At 37.8% G+C, this 24,411-nt stretch overlaps 3 protein-coding genes across 7 annotated transcripts in view; all 3 read left to right on the top strand.

Moving 5' to 3' along the window:
• The first annotated feature begins 440 nt into the window (after positions 1-440).
• On the top strand, positions 441-8,250 carry LOC132861023 (all-trans-retinol 13,14-reductase-like). Its single transcript, XM_060892359.1, has 11 exons — positions 441-653; positions 1,723-1,905; positions 2,426-2,667; positions 3,395-3,596; positions 4,293-4,490; positions 4,572-4,691; positions 5,082-5,220; positions 5,343-5,452; positions 5,603-5,769; positions 5,940-6,099; positions 6,220-8,250. The coding sequence occupies exons 1-11, from the start codon at positions 491-493 to the stop codon at positions 6,360-6,362; spliced, it is 1,827 nt and encodes a 608-aa protein (XP_060748342.1). The 5' UTR covers positions 441-490; the 3' UTR covers positions 6,363-8,250.
• Positions 8,251-9,608: 1,358 nt separating this feature from the next.
• cdk21 (cyclin-dependent kinase 21) lies at positions 9,609-11,839 on the top strand. Its single transcript, XM_060892472.1, has 7 exons — positions 9,609-9,838; positions 10,077-10,209; positions 10,413-10,580; positions 10,667-10,776; positions 10,857-10,907; positions 11,012-11,144; positions 11,363-11,839. The coding sequence occupies exons 1-7, from the start codon at positions 9,609-9,611 to the stop codon at positions 11,438-11,440; spliced, it is 903 nt and encodes a 300-aa protein (XP_060748455.1). The 3' UTR covers positions 11,441-11,839.
• A 2,040-nt stretch (positions 11,840-13,879) lies between these two features.
• The window catches only part of svilc (supervillin c), a 25,017-nt gene continuing 14,485 nt past the window's right edge, over positions 13,880-24,411 (top strand). For 3 of the 5 annotated variants that reach the window (XM_060891992.1, XM_060891993.1, XM_060891991.1), the window contains exons 1-5: positions 13,880-14,025; positions 17,758-18,293; positions 21,179-21,325; positions 21,656-21,829; positions 23,303-23,334. In XM_060891992.1, the coding sequence (XP_060747975.1) occupies positions 17,998-18,293; positions 21,179-21,325; positions 21,656-21,829; positions 23,303-23,334 (649 nt within the window). In that variant the 5' untranslated portion in view covers positions 13,880-14,025; positions 17,758-17,997. The remainder of the gene's footprint in view (positions 14,026-17,757; positions 18,294-21,178; positions 21,326-21,655; positions 21,830-23,302; positions 23,335-24,411) is intronic. The other 2 variants (XM_060891994.1, XM_060891995.1) reach the window with 2 other exon arrangements.

Genomic DNA, 24,411 nt, shown 5'->3' with positions numbered 1-24,411 from the left:
TATTTATTTTTAACCTTCTTCTTCTTCTTCTTCTTCTTACAATTATTATTATCTATTTATTTCTTTTTTCTCTCTCTTCTGTTTCCATACTTCTGTAAAGCTGCTTAGAGATAATGGGAATTGTTAAAATCTCTATACAAATAAATTGAATTAAACTAACTTTAATTGAATATATTTTGACTTCTATTAACTTATTTATTTATTTATTTATTTATTTGTTTGTTTGTTTGTTTGTTTAATAATGCTGTAGTAACCATTATACGACGGTTTGCCATTTAATTTTGCGACTGCCAAAGTTATTTTGTGCTGTTAAAATAAAAGCTTTTTATTTTAAAGTTTATTTATTATACACAATATAGACCTTTCTTAATGTGGGCGTCTCGTGCGTCCTTTTGCTGAAGCAAAAACCCGGAAGTGTCGAACAGAGGGCGCGCCACCTGGTCAAAGTGTCAAAGCAGATTTTAGGTTGCAAACATATATGACATGAGAAATGTGGGTCTCTATAGGATTAATCGTCGCACTGCTGTTTATTGCATTATTCCTTAAATATGTCTTTCGTACTTCCGGTCCGAGTCCTTTTGATGTCGACATGCGCGAGCCGCTCAAACCAGTGCAGCTGGATAAAAAGGAGAGAAACAAAGTGTTAAAACAAGGTGAACATTTTTTCTTTGTATCAGGTGTTGAACCACATTTGTTCATTTCTGTTCCCAGAATAGCTTAGATTAATATGCATGTTATGTTCAATATGCATAAGATAAAAAAATGTATTTAATTCACGTAATTACATTCTTCTTCTGTGAAGTGTTTGTTTAGTAACATTGTGTAAACTTCAGTGTAAACATGGTTAAGTGCATTGTTTTCTTCTGTTCCAATTGGACGACAAGTTTATTTGTTCTTGGAGATCACGTGATCCAAGTCGATCTAGTGATCTGTTTTCAAAGATTGGTCATAATAGCTCTTCATTTAGTATCAATAAGAGCCTTTTATTTTAGCCTAATTGAGCAATTATGGTTGGTTTGTGTGTTGGTGAGCAATTTATGATTTGGTGTTTTCATAAAAACCTTATTTTTTGATGTCTTTTTCTTTGTTTCAAAAAACGCAGAGTTACTATTGTTTAGCATTTTAATTAAACTATTATATGGACAACTTAACATAGAACCGATGCAAACAAAATTCATATCATTGAATGATACAACGGGGGGCACGGTGGCTTAGTGGTTAGCACGTTCGCCTCACACCTCCAGGGTTGGGGGTTCGATTCCCGCCTCCGCCTTGCGTGTGGAGTTTGCATGTTCTCCCCGTGCCTCGGGGGTTTCCTCCGGGTACTCCAGTTTCCTCCCTCAGTCCAAAGACCGAGGTAGGTTGATTGGCATCTCTGGAAAATTGTCCGTAGTATGTGATTGCGTGAGTGAATGAGAGTGTGTGTGCCCTGCGATGGTTTGGCACTCCGTCCAGGGTATATCCTGCCTTGATGCCCGATGACGCACAGGCTCCCCGTGACCCGAGGTAGTTCGGATAAGCGGTAAAAGATGAGTGAGTCAGAGAGTGAGTGAATGATACAACACTTTTTTTGGTTTTTGATCATTTCGTTACCTTTTCCCAACATGCTGTCAGTTGCATTCATCAAAATGTTATTACGTAATATATCCAGGAAGAATGACATCTGTATAACAGTGATTTGGGCTGTGATGTCACCTTTAAAATTTAATTGCCTCTCCACAGGCTTTTTGGCCAGTAGAGTTCCTCAGGACCTTGACGCCATTGTGATCGGCAGCGGTATTGGTGGGCTGAGCATCGCTGTTCTGCTCGCCAAGGTTGGAAAGAAGGTCCTGGTGCTGGAACAACACGATCGTGCTGGAGGATGTTGTCACAGCTTCTCTGAGAAAGGCTTTGAGTTTGATGTTGGTGAGAATGCCACCACTGTTTGTTTTTAGTCTCTGTTGATTCCCATCCTCAAACAGTACCTGATTGCCCCATATCTGATATTTAGCAATATACTGAGCAATAAGATTTTGCAAACACAGTTACACAGTAAACCCCACCCTCTTGCACAAACGTGAAAATTAGGTCATTTTCAGTTGTTTACAAGACTACAGATTGTACTAGACACTTAAATAAAAAAAAAGGACCTCAGTTTTCTTCTGATCAAACACTGCACAAGCACACATAAGTATTCATTACTTCAGTGCTATTGTATTACTTCGGCCTTCAACGATGTGATAAAAGTACATACGACTTTAGCTCGTGTCTAGTTGAAAGCTTTATAGAAATGTTTTAATCCCTATTATGTAATGAGGCATTTTAACCTCAAAGTCTTTTAAGTGAGATTGCTAGAAATGTGTCAAAACCCCTGTCCTTGAAAAACACCTAAAGATGTATTTTTTTAAGGTAACCGCAGTATTGATCTCACGCATCTCTGTTGTAGGGATCCACTACATTGGTAATCTAGAAGAGACAGGAAGATTCCGCTGCATAGTGGATCAGCTGACCAATGGACAGTTACAGTGGGAACCGCTGGAAAACCCCTTCGACCAGGTGGTCCTTGGTCCGCCGGAGAATCGGCGCGTCTACCCCATTTACAGTGGCAACACCCGTTTCCCTGAGGAACTGAAGAAGTGCTTTCCAGGAGAGGAGAAGGCCATCGATGAGTTCATGAGATTGGTTAAAGTGAGTCACAGCTGTGTTTCATTCATCTAAAGTACAACACAGATAATGACGTAAGGATGTAATGTAAGTACAAATATCCCACTGTTATAACGTTTCCTATTATCAGAATTTAAATATAGCCACATTACGTAAAGATGAGTTGTAATAAATATGAGCACAGTGCAAATCAATGCGAATGAAGCAAGCTTTTGAAACCAGCAAAATAATGTCTTTTTATTGTACTGGCTTCTTGGGTTCACTAAAGTATGCAGTTGAGTGCAGAGGTTTGTATTGCAGTTTGCAGAGGTTTGGATAAACTGACTGCAAAGTAATTATGACATGAAGTTTGGTTTCAGAGGCTGTTCCTTTTTTCAACATAAATAACAAGGCTTATAAAATGTACCATGGATTAAGATAGAAATTGTGAAAATTGCCTAAATCTCTAGCAACTTATAAATCCCTACTGTATACGTAACTATCTGACTAGGTATCCAAGACTTTTTTAACCCAAACTCTTCATGTATGTGGTATCTGTACGGAAGATGCTTCATGACTGACGTTTCTCAGCTATTCCAAATAGAATTGAACGGGTAACTTAAAATATCTATCTTGTAGTGAGATTGTATTGTTGTATTGTTAAAGGGTTTTGCATTTATACTCTAATGTGATTTGTCATGATGAATTATCTCTATCAGCTGATCTGACAGTAGTTTCCACTGCAAGTTCTTTGATCTAATATCCTTTCCAGAATTGTAGCCGTGGCGTGTGGATGGTGGTGCTGCTAAAGCTGCTCCCGTCTCCTGTGGCTAACTTCCTGGCTTATACAGGACTCGCTAATCGCATGTCCTACTTCTTCTCCTATGGCTCACGCAGCCTGAGCGATGTGGTGAACAGCCTGACGGAGAATAAAGAGCTCAGGGCTGTACTCTGCTACATCTTCGGCACCTACGGTGAGATCCACATATAGCAGATTTTTGTTTGACAGATTTTAAAGTCTTTTAGCAGCTAACTACGGACTATGGCAAAGAAAAAAGACATGTACCAGCTCCAGTTGGATTCTGATTCATGAAGATTCAGGCATTTAAAGAGAAGATGCCAACGCAGTGTGGTCTTTGAGGCCCTAATTAATACCCAACTGTCAGACTGTATATGACTAGAAATGTCATTATTCATAATAACACTTTCCAGTGTTTATAACAGTTTATAATCACCCCCTCCAGTGACACCAAAATGTGGATGAGGTTCCCTTTTGAGTCTGGTTCTTCTCAAGGTTTCTTCCTCTTCTATCTACGGGACTTTTTCCTCACCACAGTCACCACAGTCACCTCAGTCACCTCAGGCTTGATCATTAGGGATAAATACAACACATTTAAATATAAGTCTAATTTAATCTTGAACTTTTTATTATATCAATCTATATTAATAATTGTGTAATATTAAACCTTTTGTACTATGTTTCTTATGTTCTGTAAAGCTGCTTTGAGACAATGTCCATTGTTAAAAGCGCTAGACAAATCAAACTGAATTAAATTGATTTGGAAAAAAAAGCTGCTTTTCTATAAAAGCACTATTATGATGCATTCTGGTTATTTCTTTTAGCACAGAGGAACAGCTGTACTTAGTGTTATGTTGTTATATGTTTGTAGGAAACGCCCCAAAAGAAGCCAGTTTCTCCATGCACAGTTTACTGGTGTGCCACTACCTGCCCGGTGCCTGGTACCCTAAAGGAGGTGCCAGTCAGATCGCCTATAACATGATCCCCATCATTGAGAAGGCAGGAGGAGCCGTGCTCGTCAGAGCACCAGTCAGTCGCATCCTGCTCAACGCCGCCAACGAAGCTATAGGTAATATCGAAATCATCAACAGACTTCTGATACTCCTGACTGATATTACGGCAAGTGATTTGAGGATAAATTTGATTGCAGGGGTGAGTGTGATGAAGGGACAAGAGGAGGTTCATGTGCGCGCTCCAATCGTGATCTCAGATGCAGGAATCTTTAACACCTACCAGCAGCTACTGCCTAAAGAGGTGCAGACTCACGCAGGTGAGCTCCAGACAGCAGGGATGTAGAGGGACATAATGGAAAAGAAAAAAGTACAAAATAATAAAATAAAAAAAATGACAAATGTGTGGATAACTTCCTGGAAAAATGCAATACATGGCCAAATTTGACTTTTAAGTGTTTATATACAGTATAGTTCCAAAAAACTGCAAAAAATCTGAAATAATAATAAAAAAAACAGATAAATTGGCATTCCTTTTCAATTTACTTTGTATTTGTCTGTGATTTCTATTTCATGTGAACGAATTGTGTGTGGATGTGCCTTTTAATCCATATAAATAACTTTTGTCTTTAATGCTGTATTACAGTTTGTTTCTAGGAGGTTAATATAATACGAAAAATAAACTGTAACAACCGCACTGTATGTAACAGCCATTCAGAAGCAGCTGAGTATGCTAAAGCATGGAGAAGGCGGCCTCAGCATCTTCATAGGTTTGAACGGGACGAAAGAAGAGCTTGGTCTCAAAGCCGACAACTACTGGATTTTCCCCGAGAATAATCTGGACGAGCTGTGAGTGACTAAACACCTTTTCTTCACGTACATCATAAGTCTGTTTAATTCTATAGAGCTCCTATGTCTGAGCCTTTGTCTGAAGATACGTAAAGTGCATTTATTTTTAATCCCTCCATCAGATTCAATGTCTACATTAAAGGAGAAAGGGAGGATTCGACGAAGAACATACCTATGATTTTTGTCGCCTCACCATCTGCCAAAGATCCCACCTGGGAGCAGAGAAAGCTAGGTAGAAAAAAAAAGAGAGAAAGTATTAGATAATATGCCTGAAGTTCCTAATGATGTTTATCTGTCTACGTTACATCTAATACCAGGTGATTAGTATTGTAAAGAATTTCAGTTGAAGCCTGAATACTGATGAAATCTTTACCTTGTGCAGGTAAGTCTACTCTGAGTGTGGTCAGCTTCGCCCCTTACTCATGGTTCGAGGAATGGAAAGACGGGAGAGTCAAGAACAGAGGGGACGACTACGAAGAGCTTAAGGAGACCATCATCAACTCTGTTTTGGAATTGTTAACTCAGATTTTCCCCGAGATCAAGGACAAGGTACAGATTTTTATTTCTGGTAATTGCAATAATACCTCAGCAAAAAAAATCAGCAGCTGGTTGTTATTAGTAAAGTGAGCTCTGCTGCTTTTCTCAAGAGTTTTCATAAACCCTTGTTCTTATGACCTTTTTCTTATATTATCTCTCTCTCTCTCTCTTTCTGCCTGCAGATAGAGTATGTTGAGGCTGGCACTCCCATCACTAATCAGCACTATTTAGCAGCTCCTAAAGGAGAGATCTATGGCGCAGACCACAGCACTTCCCGCTTCACTGCAGAAGTCTGCGTTACCCTCAGACCAAAAACACCCATCAAAAACCTCTTCCTTACAGGTATGTGCACATGTGGGTGTGCATGTGTACGTGTGTGTACATCAGTTTTGTGTAATGTCCATGAATATTTACTCATCCATTGCTTGCCTGTCTTCTGTCTGTGTGCATTTCTTTCATTAGGCCAAGACATAGTTTCATGCGGTTTTGCCGGAGCAATCGCTGGAGCTATGATCTGTGGCTCTGCTGTTCTCAACCGCAACCTTTACAGGGATATTGAGGCCCTAAGAGAGAAACTGAACACCAACAGTAAGAAAGTCCAGTAACCATGGCAACATGCACTCATCAGCAGCTGATTGCAGAACCGGCAAGACAGCAATGATCATCACTTGGTCCTCACTAAATTAATATCTGCTCTGTTAATCCCTGTTATTTATTTCTTTTTTAAATCTCTACAGCAATGCATTTGTATACTGTAGAACTGAAATTTCAATATTTCAGTATTGCAGAACTCTGTTTTGACACAGTGTTGATGCATGTATCGACATTACCCTATTATGATTTTAGAAAGTTTTAGCAAAAAATGTACAGGATATTTTTCCCATCAAGTCAATCAGTGGACATGATCAGAACATCAGACCCATTTAGAGTACTTGGGATTTAACAGAAAATATATCGATCACAAAATTTAACAGACTTAATAACAAAGAAGTCGAAGCACTGTTATTTTTTATACAAACTGCCTATAAAAAAGACACTCTTTGTAATCACTTGCAGTATATTTTAATATATAAATGAAATTTCATACTTAGGAATCTTTATTTTTGCTGAATTGGGTGTAAGGTCTGGATGTGATTATACCTATAGGATGATTTTTCATGTAACCTGATGAGCTTTGGTTCTTTTTACCTTGCAGTCCTATTACAAGATTTTCCCAAGGCTCAGTATTAAGACCTCTTTCATTCACCTTATACACTAAATTAATGGACTCCGTGATCAGATCCCATGACTAGACTTCTGTTTTTATTCATCTTCCACCCTAGTAGATATACGAGTGATTGCTGCATATAAACACATTAGTTGAAACCAGATTTTAAGTCGATTACTCAATCTAACAAACTCCTTATAGTCTATCCAACATTCCTAACTTAGAGACTTGGTGTGGGGCTTGATATCTCTAACCACATTACACTCTATTGCACTACCAGATCATTTTCACAACAATCGAACACATTCTGCTCAGATTCTCAAATCTTCTAAAGCTCTGCTAAGAATATTAAGACTGCTTCTGCTCACACACTTTATAACCACTTACCCAAAGTCTCTCCCATGACCCGTGTATTGAGGTTTGTCCACTAATCTGCCACAGCAGGACTCAAATTGCCCTATAAAACTATTGCCAGTGCTGTCTTGGTGGGAGGAATGGTGTACTCTGCCTGTCCTGTCAATCACAGCTAAAGCAGTCTGTGGGCTGTGAGCTTTACTCTAATTGTGCTGTGCTACACTGTGACCTAGCATGAACATCAAAGCAGTTGGAATAGATGATCCTGTCTCTTGGAGAAAACGTGATTTATCATTCATAAACCTTTGGGAATTGGCAGGACATTAAATTGGGAAGATCGTAAGAGTAAATTCTTCTTCAACTTCACGTTACCTGGCTCTTTAGTTATGGAATGGTCTTCCATCGATGGCTAAGATTGAACTCTGTTCTTAACCGCACTATCGTTTAATGTTTATTTACTTATGTAGCTGTTCAATTCTAACCATGATCAGACATACAGGTGAACGAATCAATCAAGTATTAACTGGACCAAACTAGTATTTGTATGAACCAGTATTCATTTGTATACAATGTGCTTTTAATTTTCAAGCCTTGAAGAGTCTCTGACTGCTGTGATTTTCTCAGTCTGAAAAGAAGCATCTGCACAATAACTAACTGTAAAATATTCAGCACTTTTAGTTATATTAGTTCTCAAATGTTTTGATCTGTGACACTTCGGGGACATTGCACTTAATTTTGATCTCCTTATTTGAATAGTGTTTGGTGTGTTTTTTATTCTAAAGGAAAAAAAAAACATTCAAATTAGTTAAAACCATTTATCTGAAGATATTGTAGTATTTTAGTAAGATATTTGGTATGAATGCATGCTACACTAATCACAGCTGCCTTGTTGCTTTTGAATACTAAATAAAAGTTCATATTCAAGTATTAAATTTGAGTAACATTTGATTTGATTTGACTGAGTATTTGTACTTGAAGTTTTATTTTATTGCTGTATTTAGATGTTATTAATGATGTGTGCTAGAGTATGCGTTGAATTATTACGAACAGTAAACCAGCTTTGCTGTTGTTTTGAGCGTCTACTGTCATTTTTATGTTGAGTAAATAAAACGCAAAAAAACATTTGATTGACTCAAACGTTAATTTTCGACTTAGCACAAGGTCTTTTGTTGTAGGTGTATTTTGCAATGTTAAAGTTCTTCTATGAAACATTTTCATTGCCACATCTCACAGTTCCAGGTCTCTGAATCCTATAGCTGCATTACGTTCTGGGCCTAGTGTTTGTACAAATATCTCCACTACTTCTGTGCTGGATTTCTGATTAGTATGATTAACATCACTGGAAATGATAGGTGAGAACAGAACCTTTTTTTTTTTTAGCAATGTCACCTAGTGACGTCAAAGCAGCACACAACCTTTTATTTCTCACAGGAACAACTAAAATACAGTCAAACTTTAGCACAAGAATTATATTTAGACATAATTAAAACTATATGCAATATGCATTAAAAAAAAACACCTTTGTCTGGAAAATTGGTTGCCAGATTGTTTGTTTCAGGCTAAGATCTTCCCAGCTATCCTTATGTTTTCACTCCAGATTGTCTAAGGATTATGTGGATCTGGCAACCCAAGTCTGGAGACGTGATAGGAACATTTCTAGCTTGTTTTTTTTTTTTTTTTTAATTAGCACACATTTCTCAACATTGTGATTCAAATTAAGCTAAAGGTATGTTTTATTTTTTTGTGTAAATCAATAATAATTAAGTTGATTGACATTTTTTCTCCCAGTCTGATTTGTTGTCATTAAATATATCGACTCAGCAAGCTTTCAGTATTTCTTTTCGGTATAGTTTTTTCTGTATTTTCTTGTAGTTCTATAAGAAATTATGAGCATAAGTATAAGCTAGCAAATCTTTAGAATAAACTTAAGTATTTAAATTCCACCCTTGCTAAAGTTATTTATAAGATGCAGTATAACTAATTAGCCAGGCTGCTTCACATGCTCCAGACCACACACTAATACTAAATACTACTGTACTATGTAGTATTTGTGTCAGAATAACATGTATACGTAATATGTGTACTACGTAGTACCCTAGTACGCTAGTGTGCTAGTCTCGATGTAGCCCTAGCAACCGTCCCTGAGTCACGTGACCATTAGCAAGCTAATAAAGAATTAGCATGCTCTTTATAAAATACATCTTCTCTTTGTTCTCAACACTGATTGCTATATTATTTCTCTTATTTTTTTTTTTTTGTTGTAGTGTCTTTTCATTTCATTTACAGAAATATGGATGATTCCAAGTGCGAGAATTCAAATTATGAATTATTAGCGGAAATTGGCCAAGGCGCCTACGGGAAAGTGTACAAAGCGAGGGAGCTCGGGGAGAAACAGCGCCTCGTAGCGGTGAAGAAGCTCAACATCAGCACAGACCCGGACGAAGGCATCCCGCAATTCATGATCCGCGAGGTGGCGCTATTGCGAAAAATAGGCTATTTCAATCACCCAAATGTAGTGAAGTAAGTAAATATTTTTTTTCTTTTATAAAATTTAAATAATAATAGTAATGAAGAAAAAAAACCTTTATTTTACAACTAATGATTACGACTGGGCGCATTGAGACAGCTTTAAATCGTATGGTTGCCTGATTGGCATTAATTATACACCATAATAATAATAATGGTTCGGGTGGTTGCCATGTTGTCGTTGGAACTTTTTCCAGTTAATAAAGTGTCTTAACTCATTTTCTTTCTGCAGGTTGTTGGATGTGTCGGCTGGTCTGAGGAAAATAGGTTTGGACCTGACGCTGGTGTTTGAGTACATCGATCAGGATCTGTCCTCTTTCCTCAGCACTGTTCCTGAGGACGGTCTGAGTCGAGACAAAATAAAGGCGAGAACCTCCTTCACCAATGTGTTCGTGTTTTATTTGTCAGAAGTCATATGTGTGTGCATCATGGCTTCATTTCCCCCAAAAAACCACTAAAGCTATTTCTAATTATTTATGCTTTTCTTAGTTTTATTCTAAGGGTATGAATGGAATGTCATGAAGAATCTCCATACCTGTTCTTTTCCTCCTGTTGTTTTGTATATTAGGACATAATGCAGCAGCTGCTGAAGGGCCTGGACTTCCTTCACACTAACACTGTCATGCACCGTGACCTGAAGCCCTGTAACGTGTTGCTGAGCAGCCGTGGAGAGGTGAAGATCGCAGACTTCGGCTTGGCGAGGATCTTCAGTAACCGTATCGCACTGACACCCTGCGTGTGTACATCCTGTATCCTTTATCAGTATTACAGCATATAGCAGTGATGCTGAACACTATAATGTTCATCTTTACGTGTGTGTAGGTAGTGACTCTGTGGTACAGGGCTCCTGAAGTGTTGCTACATTCAGACTACATGTCCTCTGTGGATATCTGGAGCGCTGGCTGCATCTTCGCAGAGCTCTTTCTGCAAAAGTGAGTGAACAATGACACACAGTGCTTCTTGTTGTGTCGTTCTTGAGTTGATGCTTTCTTCCTTTTTTGTTGTTGAACAGACCTTTGTTCCAGGGATACACAGAAGTCCAGCAGCTTCAGAAGATCTTTGAGTCAGTACAGACTTGACTTCCATCCAATCAGTGAATTGAGACTAAAATCAATTTCGGTATCCATTCTGAAGCTTGTCTTTGTGCCCTATCATGTATATTTGAAGGGTGATTGGGTTGCCTGCTAAAGAGGATTGGCCTAAAGAAAGCCCTATCCACTATAATCCAGCCTGGGCTAGACGAGACACCAGCACACAGCTTCTGCCGAGCCTGACCACAGAGGAGAACAACCTGCTTAGTGTGAGTGTTTCCTCATAGCCCTATCTAATATCCATATAATATGATCAACTATGAATATAACAGGCTATTGAGGTGAATGAGTGTGTCAGTACATGCACACAGGGACCTGAGATTCATGGCTCCGGACGTACCACCATCCTGATGGATGGATGAATGAATGAAAGAAAAAGAGAGAAGTTGATCAAATTGATGATTTGTTTATTCTCTCCTACATGCAGCAATGTCTGGCCTTCAGTCCATCCCAGCGCATCTCTGCTTATAGAGCTTTAGAACATCCTTTCTTGGCTGGTCCATAGCCATAAAGCACAATGAAGCTGACTTGAAGAAATATTATGATGAACGGGCCTGAAGGAGGCGAGAGGATTTGCCTTGGGATCCTCCAACACACACATAGCCAGGAAATCAAGTAAGGAATAACACATTTGGGGGTGTGCTCTCATAGCAAAGCAATCAACAACAACAGACGTCAGTTGAAACCCTGAAGTTGATTGTTTTCATATAGCAGCATGTCCTACAGTGTTTTATTCCTCTTAGACTGCAGCAATAATTATATATGTTCTTATTTATTAACAAACAACACCTCATACCTTCTATCAGTTTAAACTTCATATTATAAATGAGTCTTCTCTTTATAGACCTGTGGAAAATGTGTGTTTAATAGCACACTTTTGCAAGGTGTGTTATATGATGATGAAATAATTTCAGGCTATCGTTCATTTTGTATTTACGTTTGCGTTAATTTAAAAGAGAAGCGATAAGTATTAATAAACTGTTATGTAATAGTCGGATATTTGACTCGAGTTCGTATTCAATAGGTGTTTTTTCTATGTACGTCGTTCTGACGTGTGTTACTGGATTTCCAAACTGATTGATTCCAATACTGAAATTTAATACAGAATGAAATTCGTAGTTATTGGCACTTTACTTTACACAGTTGTGTACTGATAATGAATCTTGCACGGTACTGTACACAATAAAGTGATAAAAATAGAATAAAAAGGAAAATATCATAATAAGGTTATAGCAGAAAGCCAGAGATGTGTACAAACATTAGGCAATCATAAAGGATTGTATTTGTTTTGTGTTATCAGAAGCTCAGGTCATGCTTGCTCAGCTGAAGTGTTTCAACTAAACTGTAAACGACTTCAGGGCTCATATCTTTTACTAATTTTCAGAGAGAAACTTTGTATAAAGATGAAACTGATTGTTCAACAGCAAAGTTCGGTTTGCAGTTTTTGTTTTCACGTGTTTCCGCATGAGGTTTTGTTTCCATGTTGGATTTGTCACTGAACTGTTACAGCTGCGTCTGAAAAACAACAACCCCTCTTTATGGTTTTAAGGGTTGTCTAGGATTTCAAAAGTGTCTTTGTAGTTACATTGTTTTTTTCCCCCCAAAACCATTAAAACAATTGAATGTTTTTTCAGAGTATTGCATTTTCTTGCTTTTCTACTCATTATGTGATGCTTTAATATGTGTATATTGATGAATGAATGACTGGCATGTCTGCTCTGTGTATGAAATGTTTTCTCTAATATGATTAGTGACAAAAATAATCCCTACACGATCAAACCTGTATAATTTTATTAATTTACTATTATTATTAAATATTGTATACAACACATTTCTTCTCCCTCTTCACCTTTTAGCCATCTTCTCCTCTGATAAAGAAACTCTTAAGGCTCTTAAAAGTCCTCCTCACTACTCCTAACACTTTTTGACCTTATAAGCACTTTTAAGGGTTAAGATGCTTCGTGAAGAACTTTTATCTTTACTAGAATCTTCTCTTTAATCTTAAGGGGAAACGCCCACAATGTGTCACTATAGGAGAAACTCTTTCACTAAGAATTTTCATAAATATGGGCTCGGATGTTTGTATATACACCTATGACCTGAGCATTTTCACATATATGGTTAGACATCAAATACATTTCTCTATGAAAAACTTTAAGCCTGAAAATCAAATCAAATCTGAAGCCTGAAATGTCCACAGACTTGACAATACTCTAACAACCGAAGGAAAAAGTGACTGGTTGTTATTGAAACAGTGGCCCTTGGATGTCATGTCTAACAATACTTAGCACTATCAGACTTAACTTCTGACACACATAAACGTTTCTGAATTGTATAAAATTAAAATTAGCATGCGTTTAATGCTTTATACCGTGACGTCACGAGGTAAGGGGGGGTTACCTGTGGATGTCACGTGACCAGGTGTCAGCACCTCAGGTAAGTTTTAATGAAGCTAATGGTTGCTACTAACAGGATGAAAGAAACCTGCTGAGTATTTACCTGGGAAAGTTTTGAACTAGTGCTTATACAAAGGCTTCTCTGAGATAAAATCTCAATTTTATATGTAAAAAAACAAAATATATAGGTCGAAGATATATTCAGCTGTGGGGATTAGCATATAATTGACCACGTTATAATCCATTATAATGGAATTTATTCGAAGGAATGTAACTTTTAATATGTTTTTAATTATGCATGTTATTGTGTTTGTCTTCTGGAAAACTTTGGATAGTGTGTGAGTTACACATACAGTATTTTAAATGCCTGTCTATAGCTCTGTCCCATTCTCATAGGGTTTGTTGATCATCAGCTAAATAAGTAAATAAAAGGTGAACTCATCAGACAAACCTAAAAAAAATGGTTGGTAACGTTTGCTGATCCTATTTCCCCAAAACCGTGACCTCTTCAGATGGAAAGCCGCAAACCCGCAGCCACATAGTGGTATTTTTATCATCTCCCTCTTATACACTGGTGTATATTTAACACACCGCTTAAAAGGGCTTTTCTCCGCCTCTAATCGGGGTGTCGTGCGCATGCGCAAATGCCGCATGGCTGCTCTGGCACAGCTGAGCTGACCCATAGGAAGAGCATGTAAGTACTCCTCTGCAGATGTAAAATATATACATATATATGTTTGTAAGAAACAGATTGTTTTCTTTAATTATGAAATTATCTAATTCTCTGTGTAGTTATCCATACATAGAACACATTTTGAAATTTTGTTTGTTTCTATGCAAGGACGCATATCAGTTTTACGACTTTACATGACTTTACCTAATGCTTGTAATAGTGTTTATATTGCACGGATAACACGAGCTGCAATACAAACCGGGTCGCGCGTGTTAACTTTTTATTATTATTATTATTATTATTATTTTCTGCGCCCACCTGTTGCTAAAGCGCGCACCCGTTGCTAAAGCGCGCACCCGTGGAATTTCAGCTCATATAATTCACTCCCCAGCACAATGCCATACTGTGGACACAGACTCTCTGCAATCAAATTTGAAACTAGTGTTTTCTGTTTGGTTTTGGTACATGACAGGCCATCATACTGAGTACTCAAGTCCATGGTTTTGCCACTTGTCCAGGGTTTTGTCTTTGGATATATTTCCTGCTCTAGAGATTCACATTAACCTTCCCAACATTATAGTAAACCACATCTACAGTATGATGGCTTTTAATGAAAGCAGATAAATACCAAGACAAAGCAGGAAGTGTTTTAACACATAAGATGGAGTTAGTGGATTTACATACATGTGTATTTGCATAGGACTCTGTTAATGTCATGAGTTTAACTGATTCCAGACTAAACAAATAACATATTAAAAGATACTCTACAGGATATTCCATCAGTGTGTTTCAATATTAGAATGCATTAACAGTAGAAAACTTTTTTTTTTTTTTGAAGTCTAAGAACACTTAATTATCCAACAAACCCTTAAAAAACCATTAAGGAACCCCTTAAGAGTGTATCTTGAGGCCTTCATAATAAGTAACGTCCTCCATCACATTCTCTCTCTCCACCTCTTGGGTATATTTATAATTATTGTTATTTTTATATTTACAGGACATTTGAAGTCTAAAGTAAGTCTAATTAAATAACTTTCTGACTGCTACAAAAAACATCGACCCCTAGACAAATGTCTTTCTACAGAAAACTTAAAAAACACTGATTAAAAAAAAGAAATATTAAAAAAGAAATATCAGCTTCTGACCAATCAGATTTTTGTTTAATCATCAGCCCTGTGGTATAAAACTACTAATAAGTATGAGAATAAATATAAGTGTACTGGAACTTTTTTTTTTTTTCTGTCCAAGGGTTAATTAAGTGATGGGCCTGTTTTTTTTATTTTTTTTTCTTTTTTTTCTTTTTTTTTTTTTCTTTACAGGGTCCCAAAAGTTCTTTAGGTGCTGGAAAAACTTGCTGCTCCTGCCTGTGAGTGCCCCCGGCTCTGTGCTTTATTGTTAGATGAAGCGTATTGTGCTTCGATAGGAGTTTGGAAAGGCTGCACTGCTGACATTAACAGTTTAGGTGTTTGAGAGAAGCTGAAAACTTGTGCCTCCACACCCACAGTTAAACACACACAAACACACAAAGCAAATCTTTAGTGATCTACTGATTGTACTGAGTAAATTAATATTAACAGATATGCATTCATACTAATTGTGTTTTGACTCCATCTCTGAGATATCCGTCCTGCTCGTGCTCGGCCAGTGCTACAGTCTCTCTGATAAGGTCATGATGTCATTATTTATTCACGGTTCCTGGAGCTCAGCTTTGTTTGTGTCTTGGCTTTGGCCTGGAGACCAGGTAGCCATGGGAAACTCTCTGTGTGTGTGTGTGTGTGTGTGTGTGTGTGTGTGTGTGTGTGTGTGTGCGTGCTGAATATATCTCTGGCTACTCCAGTCCTGTTTTAGGCAGCATCAGGTCATTAAATCAGTCTTAATATGACTAACAGTCATTAAAATATCCCCTGTGAAATGTCTCCTCTTCTCTCTGTGCTGCTCTGATAAGTTTAAGATAAGTTGAAGCAACTGATAAGATTTTGGTAGTTTTGTAATGTTTTAAAGTTTACATTTGTTTTTTGTTTTTTTTTTAAAAAAAAAGGAAAATCTGTTTTTTTCAGTAATAGTTTTTCTGTATTTTTTCCTTTTCAGTGTTAATTTATTTTTGTAAAAACATTAAATAATAATTTTTATAATTTTTAAACAAAAAAGAAATGAACACAGAAAAGGAGGGGAAAACCTTTTTTTTTCAAAGGTAAAGCTATTACTCATATTTACTGTTTAAAAGTGCAATCCTAATGTATAGCTTTTAATTTATTATTATATTGCACTTTATATTGTATTTTATTGCATCCTAGTAAATAACCTATTAAAACAAATCTAAAAAACATATTAAATAACACATATCTTGTGATCTTTTTCTTTTTTTTCTCTTTTTTTTTAGGCCTTTTTATACCCAGATCCATTTTTAATTACAGTTCTTAATCCTGCTAAATATTTTTTAAGCATTTCATGTAATGCAAGAGCTCAATTGATCCCCAGTAGGTGATACAGATTATGTGGATTGTGATGAGAAAATACTGCATCCTATAAATCACTGATTACTATTGAGCATTAGTTACACTCTGTTACGGTTTTGTGCATAACTAGATTTCTTTATTATTCTCTTTACAGTAAGAACGTTACATACATATTCACTCAGGGGTTTTTACCCCCATTTTTTGCACATGGGAAATTACTTTTGCAAAAAAAAAAAAAGAATTCTGTATTTAAATATCATATTAATGATTTTTGAGATGATGACACTAAACATAAAAAAAAAAAAACATTATTTTGCCTGATGTTTATATTTCTGTCTGATGACAAAAAATATAAACAGTTCAAAAAAGTTTATTTAAAGAAAAGAGTTTTTTCTTTTCTTACAGTTTACAGTTACAGCTAGAATTCATATTCTTTGTTACCGTTTGTTATAGCAGATTAAAACGTGAATCCTGCATTACTTAAAATGAGCTTTTATCATATGATGTTTGGCAACAATACAGTGACTGTTATTGGTCCTGTGCTAAACTGTATTGCTAGGGATTGATGTTAGAGATGTATAGTATTTAAAATTTTAAGTAAATATTTTAAAATTCATTTTAAACTTTAAATTTATTATTTCTTTGTTTTCATTCTTATTTTTATTTCTTTTTTCCTGTTTCTATATTTCTGTAAAGCTCCTTTGAGACAATGTAAATTGTTAAAGGTTCTAAACAAAAAGTGAATTGTAGGATATTTTATATCCTTTTATAATGTATTGTATTATAATGTATAATTGTAATAATGTATTGTAGGATCATTTTAGTCTGTGTGGCTGAAAAGGTCCACACAAAAGCACTCTTCATACCAAGCCTGTATTATTTAATGAAATGTTGTTGAAGCGGTGGGTTTATAGAGTGCAAGGTACGCTGTGAAATGTTGTTGGAGTGCTGCCGTGTGTCAGAGGTTTTGAGTTACAGTGCAAGGGGAGAATCCCAGATGCTAGAGCAGCAAATCAAACCAGGTCATCTTACAGAGCTGGAGATGTACAGTTCTCTTAAGATGGCATGCTGGTTTGAGAATAGAATGAGCGCTGGTGGGAGCTAATTTTTATAGCTGACATGTTTAACAGGTGGACACGGTTATCTTGAGAGCTGAGTTGTGTGTTAATGCTGGCTGTTAGGAATACAGTGAGCACAGGTTTTCCTGTCGCCGTTGGTCAAAGGTGGGCCAGTTTATTTCCGATCAACCAGGATGATGAATTTCAGATAACTGTTGATTTTTCTGATATCTCAACAGTGCTGCTTCCTCAAAGGAGCGACCACGATGATAGACGGCTGTCTCATTAACAGAGCCAGCTCCTCTCGCAGCTGCTGATTGGTCGAGGCTTTCTTCTCTCCTGACTCCTCACGTTTCTTCCTCTCTTTGAAGTCTGGAGCTTAACTAGACCCCAGGATCAGTAGAACCTCTTTGATGAATGTGTTTTCAGCCCGAGCTTACAGAAGAACCCGCTTAGACAGGAAGTGACAAAACAGGAAGATGGAAAGTTCAGCAGCAGAGTCCCGAGCCGAGAGGATTGCTCGCTACAAAGCCGAAAGGAGACGAGAGCTGGCAGAGCGCTACGGAAACCAGGAGGATGAACTGCCATCTAACTGGTCAAAGAGGGAGAGGGAAGGACGCGGCGCACACCGTGACTCCACCTGCTCTGACAGGAACCAATCACATGGAGTTAACAGAGACGTGAAGGCACGTGACTCAGCTCCGGCTGAGGAAGAGCTCATCATCTCCAATGGATGCAACGGAGACGCTCGCCCCGGGAAGACCAACCTTAACAGGTAACATTAACACACTGTTTTTTCCACATTGTCGAGGATTTTTATCCAAATTTTCTAACTAACTCACACTCACTATCCACTTTATTAGGAACATTCATGCAATTTTCTAATCAGCCAATAAAGTGGCAGGAACCTCAGTGCAACAAATCAGATTCAGGTCAAGAGCCTGAGGCAATCAACAATTCTTTTATTCTTCAACTGATCAGTTTTGGTGAGTCTGTGTTCAGATTCCTGTTCATGGTTGACAGGAGGAACCTGGAACCTGGTCTTTTTCTGTTGTAGCCCATACACCTTGAGATTGATGTGGTGTTCGTTCTGTAATGATGTTCTGCTCACCCTGCTATAGACATCCTGTCAGCTCAGACCTTCTGGGCATTCTTCTTTGTTCTCTATCATTAACAAGGTGTTTCATCCTGCAGACCTTCCACACACAAGATGTTTTTGTGTGTGTATGTGGTGTTTCTTTTTGGCTTTTTTTGCATCATTCTGTGTAATCTCCAGACACTGCTGATTTCCTGGGATTTTCACACACAAGTCTTGGAAATACTTGAACCAGCTCACTTTTGGACGTGAACATTAACTGAAGCTCTTGACCTGCAATTCTTCAGGATTCTATGAATTGTGCTTCTTCCACATGATTGGCTGATTTAGATAACTGCATAAATAAGTCCACAGGGTGTATTGGTGTTCCTATTAAAGTGGCCAGTGTGTGTATCTTTCTTAATACTGTGATTGGAGATGTGAAGGCGGGGTCACATTTTAATTCGCTGTTAAATATGAACTGTAAGTTGGCTTACTGTGTCTTTTGTGCTGGATTTCTAATGATTAATGACTTGCATTAAACAAAACAAAACATGACCTCCATCAGCCAATCAGAATTTGTCAGGCAGTTAACACTGAGCTACCTTCACAAAACCTGAGTAGTGTTTATCTGTGGTCTTTTTGGTGTTCGGTGTAATTTGGTAAGACCTGGCCACCAGTCAGGAAATGTGCTTGGACCCCTCAGATCTACGCTTGTGGCTGGAATTTCTCATTTGAATTTTTTTGGCTTCTCTGGCAGATGTAAGACAATAAGTTCCAATCTATAGAGTGTCTGAAAAAAGGCAGTTTTCCGTTCGCTGTATCATTTTTGTGCGTATTTTAAACAAATCTGGATCTGCGTATTTGGTCAACGTATTCCAACTGGCTCCTGACTTTTCTGACCTTCTGTATAACGCTTAAACTATATTAACATATGCTTCCATGTAGTAATTGTGACAAGAAAAGGGAACTTCCCCCTACAAGACATTTGTCATAGCTTCCTCAGCCATCTACTGACGCAGAATCACCGAAGTAACTTTGAGGAACTTTTGGTTAAATCTGGCATGCTGTTAGAAATGAAATGAATCATGACCAATGATCATGAACTCAGGTTTCAGCAATAATTTGTGTCTGGAGACTCTGGAAATTTAGCAATGATTATTTCAATCCCTCCATGATTTCACAATTTTTTTTTTGTATTATTTAGTTTTATTTATTTATTTGTTTGTTTGTTTGTTTGTTTATTTATTTATTTTTTTAATTTTTTCCATATTTTTCCCAATTTTCTATTTATTTATTTTTTTTTGTATTTGCTTTTTCAATTTTGTTGACCAATTTTTCCCCTATTTTATTTTTTATCTTTTTTTTTTATATTATTTGTTTTTCCATTTTTCTTCCAATCCCCAACTCAATTTATTTATTTTTAATTTTTTTCCGGATATTTAATTTATTTTATTTTTATTTTAGATTTTATTTGTAACTTAAAGTTGATTGAGTGGTGTTATGTCAGGATTAATATTATACCCTGATAAACGTTTATTTGTAGGTGAACCTACCAGTTTATCATTAGTGAGTAATTCCTCACCCTTTTCTCAACATTCATTCATTCATTCATCTTCTACCGCTTATCCGAACTACCTCGGGTCACGGGGAGCCTGTGCCTATCTCAGGCGTCATTGGGCATCAAGACAGGATACACCCTGGACGGAGTGCCAACCCATCGCAGGGCACACACACACACACATTCACTCACGCAATCACACACTACGGACAATTTTCCAGAGATGCCAATCAACCTACCATGTGTGTCTTTGGACCGGGGGAGGAAACCGGAGTACCCGGAGGAAACCCCCGAGGCACGGGGAGATCATGCAAACTCCACACACACAAGGTAGAGGCGGGAATCGAACCTCGACCCTGGAGGTGTGAGGTGAACGTGTTAACCACTAAGCCACCGTGCCCCCCTTTTCTCAACATGTCAGGCTATTTTTTTAATTCTTTGAAACAATACTTCTATCCATTTTTATAGAAGATGAAATAACTATAGGCATTTTAAAGCTCAGTGGGCTTTTCCATACTCTTGGAAGGCGGAGTATGTTGTTAGTCATTTGTTGTTTGTGTGAATATTTTTAATACTGACAGCTATTATTTTTATCTACATTATAATAAACCAAGCGAGTGCATAATGACGCATTGGCTTTAATTGCTTGTTAGGTCGTGGTTGTAATTCAAAACTAAAGAACTTTGTTTTAACACCTTTTTTTTTTGTTGTTGTCCTTTTTCTTTAATTAAATTGTGTTCAGGAGACTTTCTGTTCATCTTCCTGTTTATCACCTCACTCTTTCAGTGTTGTTTGTTTGTTGTCTTTGTTTCTGTCTCCATTAAGTCCGCCCCACTTCCATGTCCACCTCTGTTACGTGTTTATTTTTTTTCCACCTCTCTTCCCCATTCACTGCTTCTTCATTCCTCTGCATTCCTTCAGCACGTTCTCTCGAACCGTTTTCTCTTCATCCTTCTTTCACAGTGCTCTAGTGTATAACTGCATTGCATCAGTCTTTCCCCTTTTCTTCGTTGCCCCTCTCCAGGCAGTGTGTGTTTGATTCGTCCAACATGCCAGCTACGGAAAATCATCCCGACTCGGACGTGACGCAGCTTCACACTCGCGTATCAGTGGGTGAACTGAAAAGGGCCCTGCTTCAGCAAAGCTCAAGCTCAGCTGCCTCTGATAAAGTGTAGGGATGTGTGTGTGTGTGTGTGTGTGTGTGTGTGCTTTGCACTCCTTGAATAAAACAATAGGCACAATAATGTGTTTGTCTGGTGAGTAACAGTGTGTTATGAAGCAGGACTCGTGCTGGAGATGATGCACTTTAGGAGTGATGATGAAGATGATGATGAAATCACGTGTCTGTGGCTGGATGAGCTTTAATAAACTTTAACTCATATATGCATTAATATCAGCGTTAACCTCTCTCACACTGTGCTGATGGTGTTTTACAGGAGCTGATGGTAGCACTGCCTCACTTTCTCTATTTGACTGTCTGTTTTTTTTATTTTTTCTCCAGTGCTAAAGATGGAGGCTCTGATGCAGTGACGGATTCATCTGTGAAAGCAGGATCTGATGGCGGTCGTCGGCGTACTCGACGCTACATGCCCGCAGGAGGTGCTGGGAGCCGCAAAACCAGCGAGCGTTTCCGAACGCAGCCAATCACGGCCTCCGAGATGCAGGAGAGCGACGGGTATGACACTGCATGTTGTGGGGTTGTCAAAAAAATGCATGTGCTGCCAGCTGATGATGGGGATGTGGTAGCTTGGTGACTAAGGTGTTGGATTTCTGATTGGAAGGTTGTGAGCTTGAATCCCAGGTTCACCAAGCATCCACTGCTGGGCCCCTAAGCAAGGCCATTAACCCTCAATTGCTCAGTTGGATAAAAATGACATATGTAATTCACTGTGGATAAAGGTTTGTGGCTAAGACATTAAGTTCAATACACAATTAAAACCAACACACACAATATCATGTGACCTCCTAATGCTCTGACTTGCTCAGCCACAAGCCGTCCTGATAAATGTCAAGGCAAGCAGTCGGCATTAAAACTATGTGCTTCATGCAGCACACGTGGAACATCAGGTGTGACAAGACACTCCCATTTCTGCAATTTACCCAAGAACTGTTTACCACAACCTACGTCCTCCACCAAAGTTACTTAAAAAACACTGACTGCTGTGGATATCTTGGAAGATCCCAATTGCATTCGTTAGACAAATGTAGTGCAAACGGCAGCTTGTTGGGTTACGTGAACAGGCACAAAGAGACTGCGTAATCTTGCCAGACTTGATGATATGATAGATGGTAGAGTCAGTGGGAATAAACATCCCAGAGATGTTTATTCTTAATATTAAAATTAGCTATAACATAATGTAGACAGAATAGGGCTCAGGGCTTCACTCCTAAGTAAATAACTAAATCAACTTAATATTGTAACTTAATAATTAAATTATCTCTTTTTATTTATCTTTTTAACGATCTAACCTGGACGTTACCGTAACGACCAAATTCTACACGGATTTTAATCGTTTGTTTAATAAGTTTGTTAGGCATTGATGTGTCTTTATATACTTCGGTGTTGTTTTGTTTCCTGAGTTAAAGTCTTTGCTACAGTGCCGATCTAAATGCCTGAAAGAATGTAGCTATAAATACATCCTCATGAAGCTAAAATTATGTTTTAATAATGCTTTCAGGAACGGCATGCCTAAAGACACATACATATTGTACATAAGTTATAATTAGGCAAATGATGTGGTGTGTGGGTGTGTGTGTTTGCTTGCATATTTCCTCCTTGTCACTTGTAAGACAGATTTCCATAACAGTCTTAAATGTTGAACTCACACTTCCTGTTGCCATAGAAGGCGCTGTCATTCCAGCTCAGTGACAGCTCATCATTTTGTGTTTGACTTATGTCATAGCTTTAACCTGTACAGACTTGTTTGTGTGCTTGTGTGTGTAAGCGAGAGTGAATGTGTGTGTGTCAGATCCCCTAAAGGGAAACAGCAGGGTCATAAAATTGATATGAAATCATCTTGTTTTTTGTCTGGATGACGTGTGTGCCTGCATCTCCCTTATTTTTGTGTTTGAGGAACTTGTGTGTGTGTGTGTGTGTGGTCATCCAGTTAAGTGTGTTAACTCTATAGCTTTTTGTTTCACTTTACAGAGTCATGGATAAGACGGATCAAGAAAACTCAGGTAAGTAATCTTATGGAGAAAGTAGAAACCAGCTTGTGTGCGTGTGTTTGTGTTTCTATGTGTGTGTGTGTTTGTGTGTGCACAAAGCTGTTGGTGTTTTAGAGTTAATAGCTCTGTCTGTCTCTGCTTCTGTCTTTCTCTGTGTGTGTGTCTGTCTGTCTGTCTGTCTGTCTGTGTTTGTGTGTGTGTGTGTGTGCACAAAGCTGTTTGTGTTTCAGAGTTAATCATGTAGCTGTGTGTGTGTGTGTACACATTGGGATTATTAACAGTCACTTCCTTCCATCACTGTTTGGTCTAGTTTTCCATAATAACAGATTTTGACCATTTTAAACACTTGGGATCTGCTACTGAAAAAAAAATGAAGGATGAAAAATGTCAGTGAGTATGTCAGCTGTAAGATGTAACATAGAAAATAGTAAAAAAAAATAAAAAATACACCGTATGGAAGCAATGAAGGCAAAAACATCCACCCAGTTTTAATGACTTACATTAACACACTAATAAAACAGCGCTTACATAAAGCTCCTAAATGTGAACTTTCTATAACAGGTTTTAAAGTTGTCTTGGTTTTAAAGGTTACTTACTTTTACATCATTAGTGCCGTAAATTAAGAGTAAGTGATTGGTCAGTACGTCTTAGCTGATTCTTTGGTGCACAGAAAATGTAACTGTAAACCCAAAAGTCAAAGGTGCCGTTATTGACCTGCTGTGGTACGAGGGGAATAAAACTTTCCTTACTGTACTTCAACAGGAGTTAATTTTTGCTCACTATTTTTATATGTAGTAGTTTATATTAGCTTGCGTGCACAGTTCAGGTTTTTCGTAAGATTTTATTTGATCTATTTTGACATTTACACAACATAACACCGTCCCTGCTAAGACAAAGTAGTTTTATGGCTTTTTCTATGTTTTACCAGCTTAATACTAGGGTTAGTACAAGGGATCGCTAATTCCTGCAAGTAAAACATTTGTGCGGTGAACAGCGTGGCATAACAGTATAGTTATTTTATTTATGGTGGAGAGAATACGGATATTTACAATACATGAGATGCAGGCCAGAGTGACTTCCGTGTGTGTG

This window comes from Tachysurus vachellii, chromosome 18 (genome assembly GCF_030014155.1).
Source record: "Tachysurus vachellii isolate PV-2020 chromosome 18, HZAU_Pvac_v1, whole genome shotgun sequence".
In the NCBI taxonomy this organism is placed as follows: Eukaryota; Metazoa; Chordata; class Actinopteri; order Siluriformes; family Bagridae; genus Tachysurus; species Tachysurus vachellii.
The sequence above is the reverse complement of the archived record's forward strand: the minus strand, read 5'-3'. Positions and strand labels throughout refer to the sequence as shown.

Bases quoted from the DNA above. Each gene is read 5' to 3' on its own strand.
- cdk21 (XM_060892472.1), top strand. From the start codon at position 9,609: ATGGATGATTCCAAGTGCGAGAATTCAAATTATGAATTATTAGCGGAA. The intron at 10,581-10,666 runs GTGTGTACATCC...ACGTGTGTGTAG, and splicing joins GTATCGCACTGACACCCTGC to GTAGTGACTCTGTGGTACAG. The intron at 10,777-10,856 runs GTGAGTGAACAA...GTTGTTGAACAG, and splicing joins GCAGAGCTCTTTCTGCAAAA to ACCTTTGTTCCAGGGATACA.
- LOC132861023 (XM_060892359.1), top strand. From the start codon at position 491: ATGTGGGTCTCTATAGGATTAATCGTCGCACTGCTGTTTATTGCATTA. The intron at 2,668-3,394 runs GTGAGTCACAGC...TATCCTTTCCAG, and splicing joins AGTTCATGAGATTGGTTAAA to AATTGTAGCCGTGGCGTGTG. The intron at 5,453-5,602 runs GTAGAAAAAAAA...TACCTTGTGCAG, and splicing joins CTGGGAGCAGAGAAAGCTAG to GTAAGTCTACTCTGAGTGTG.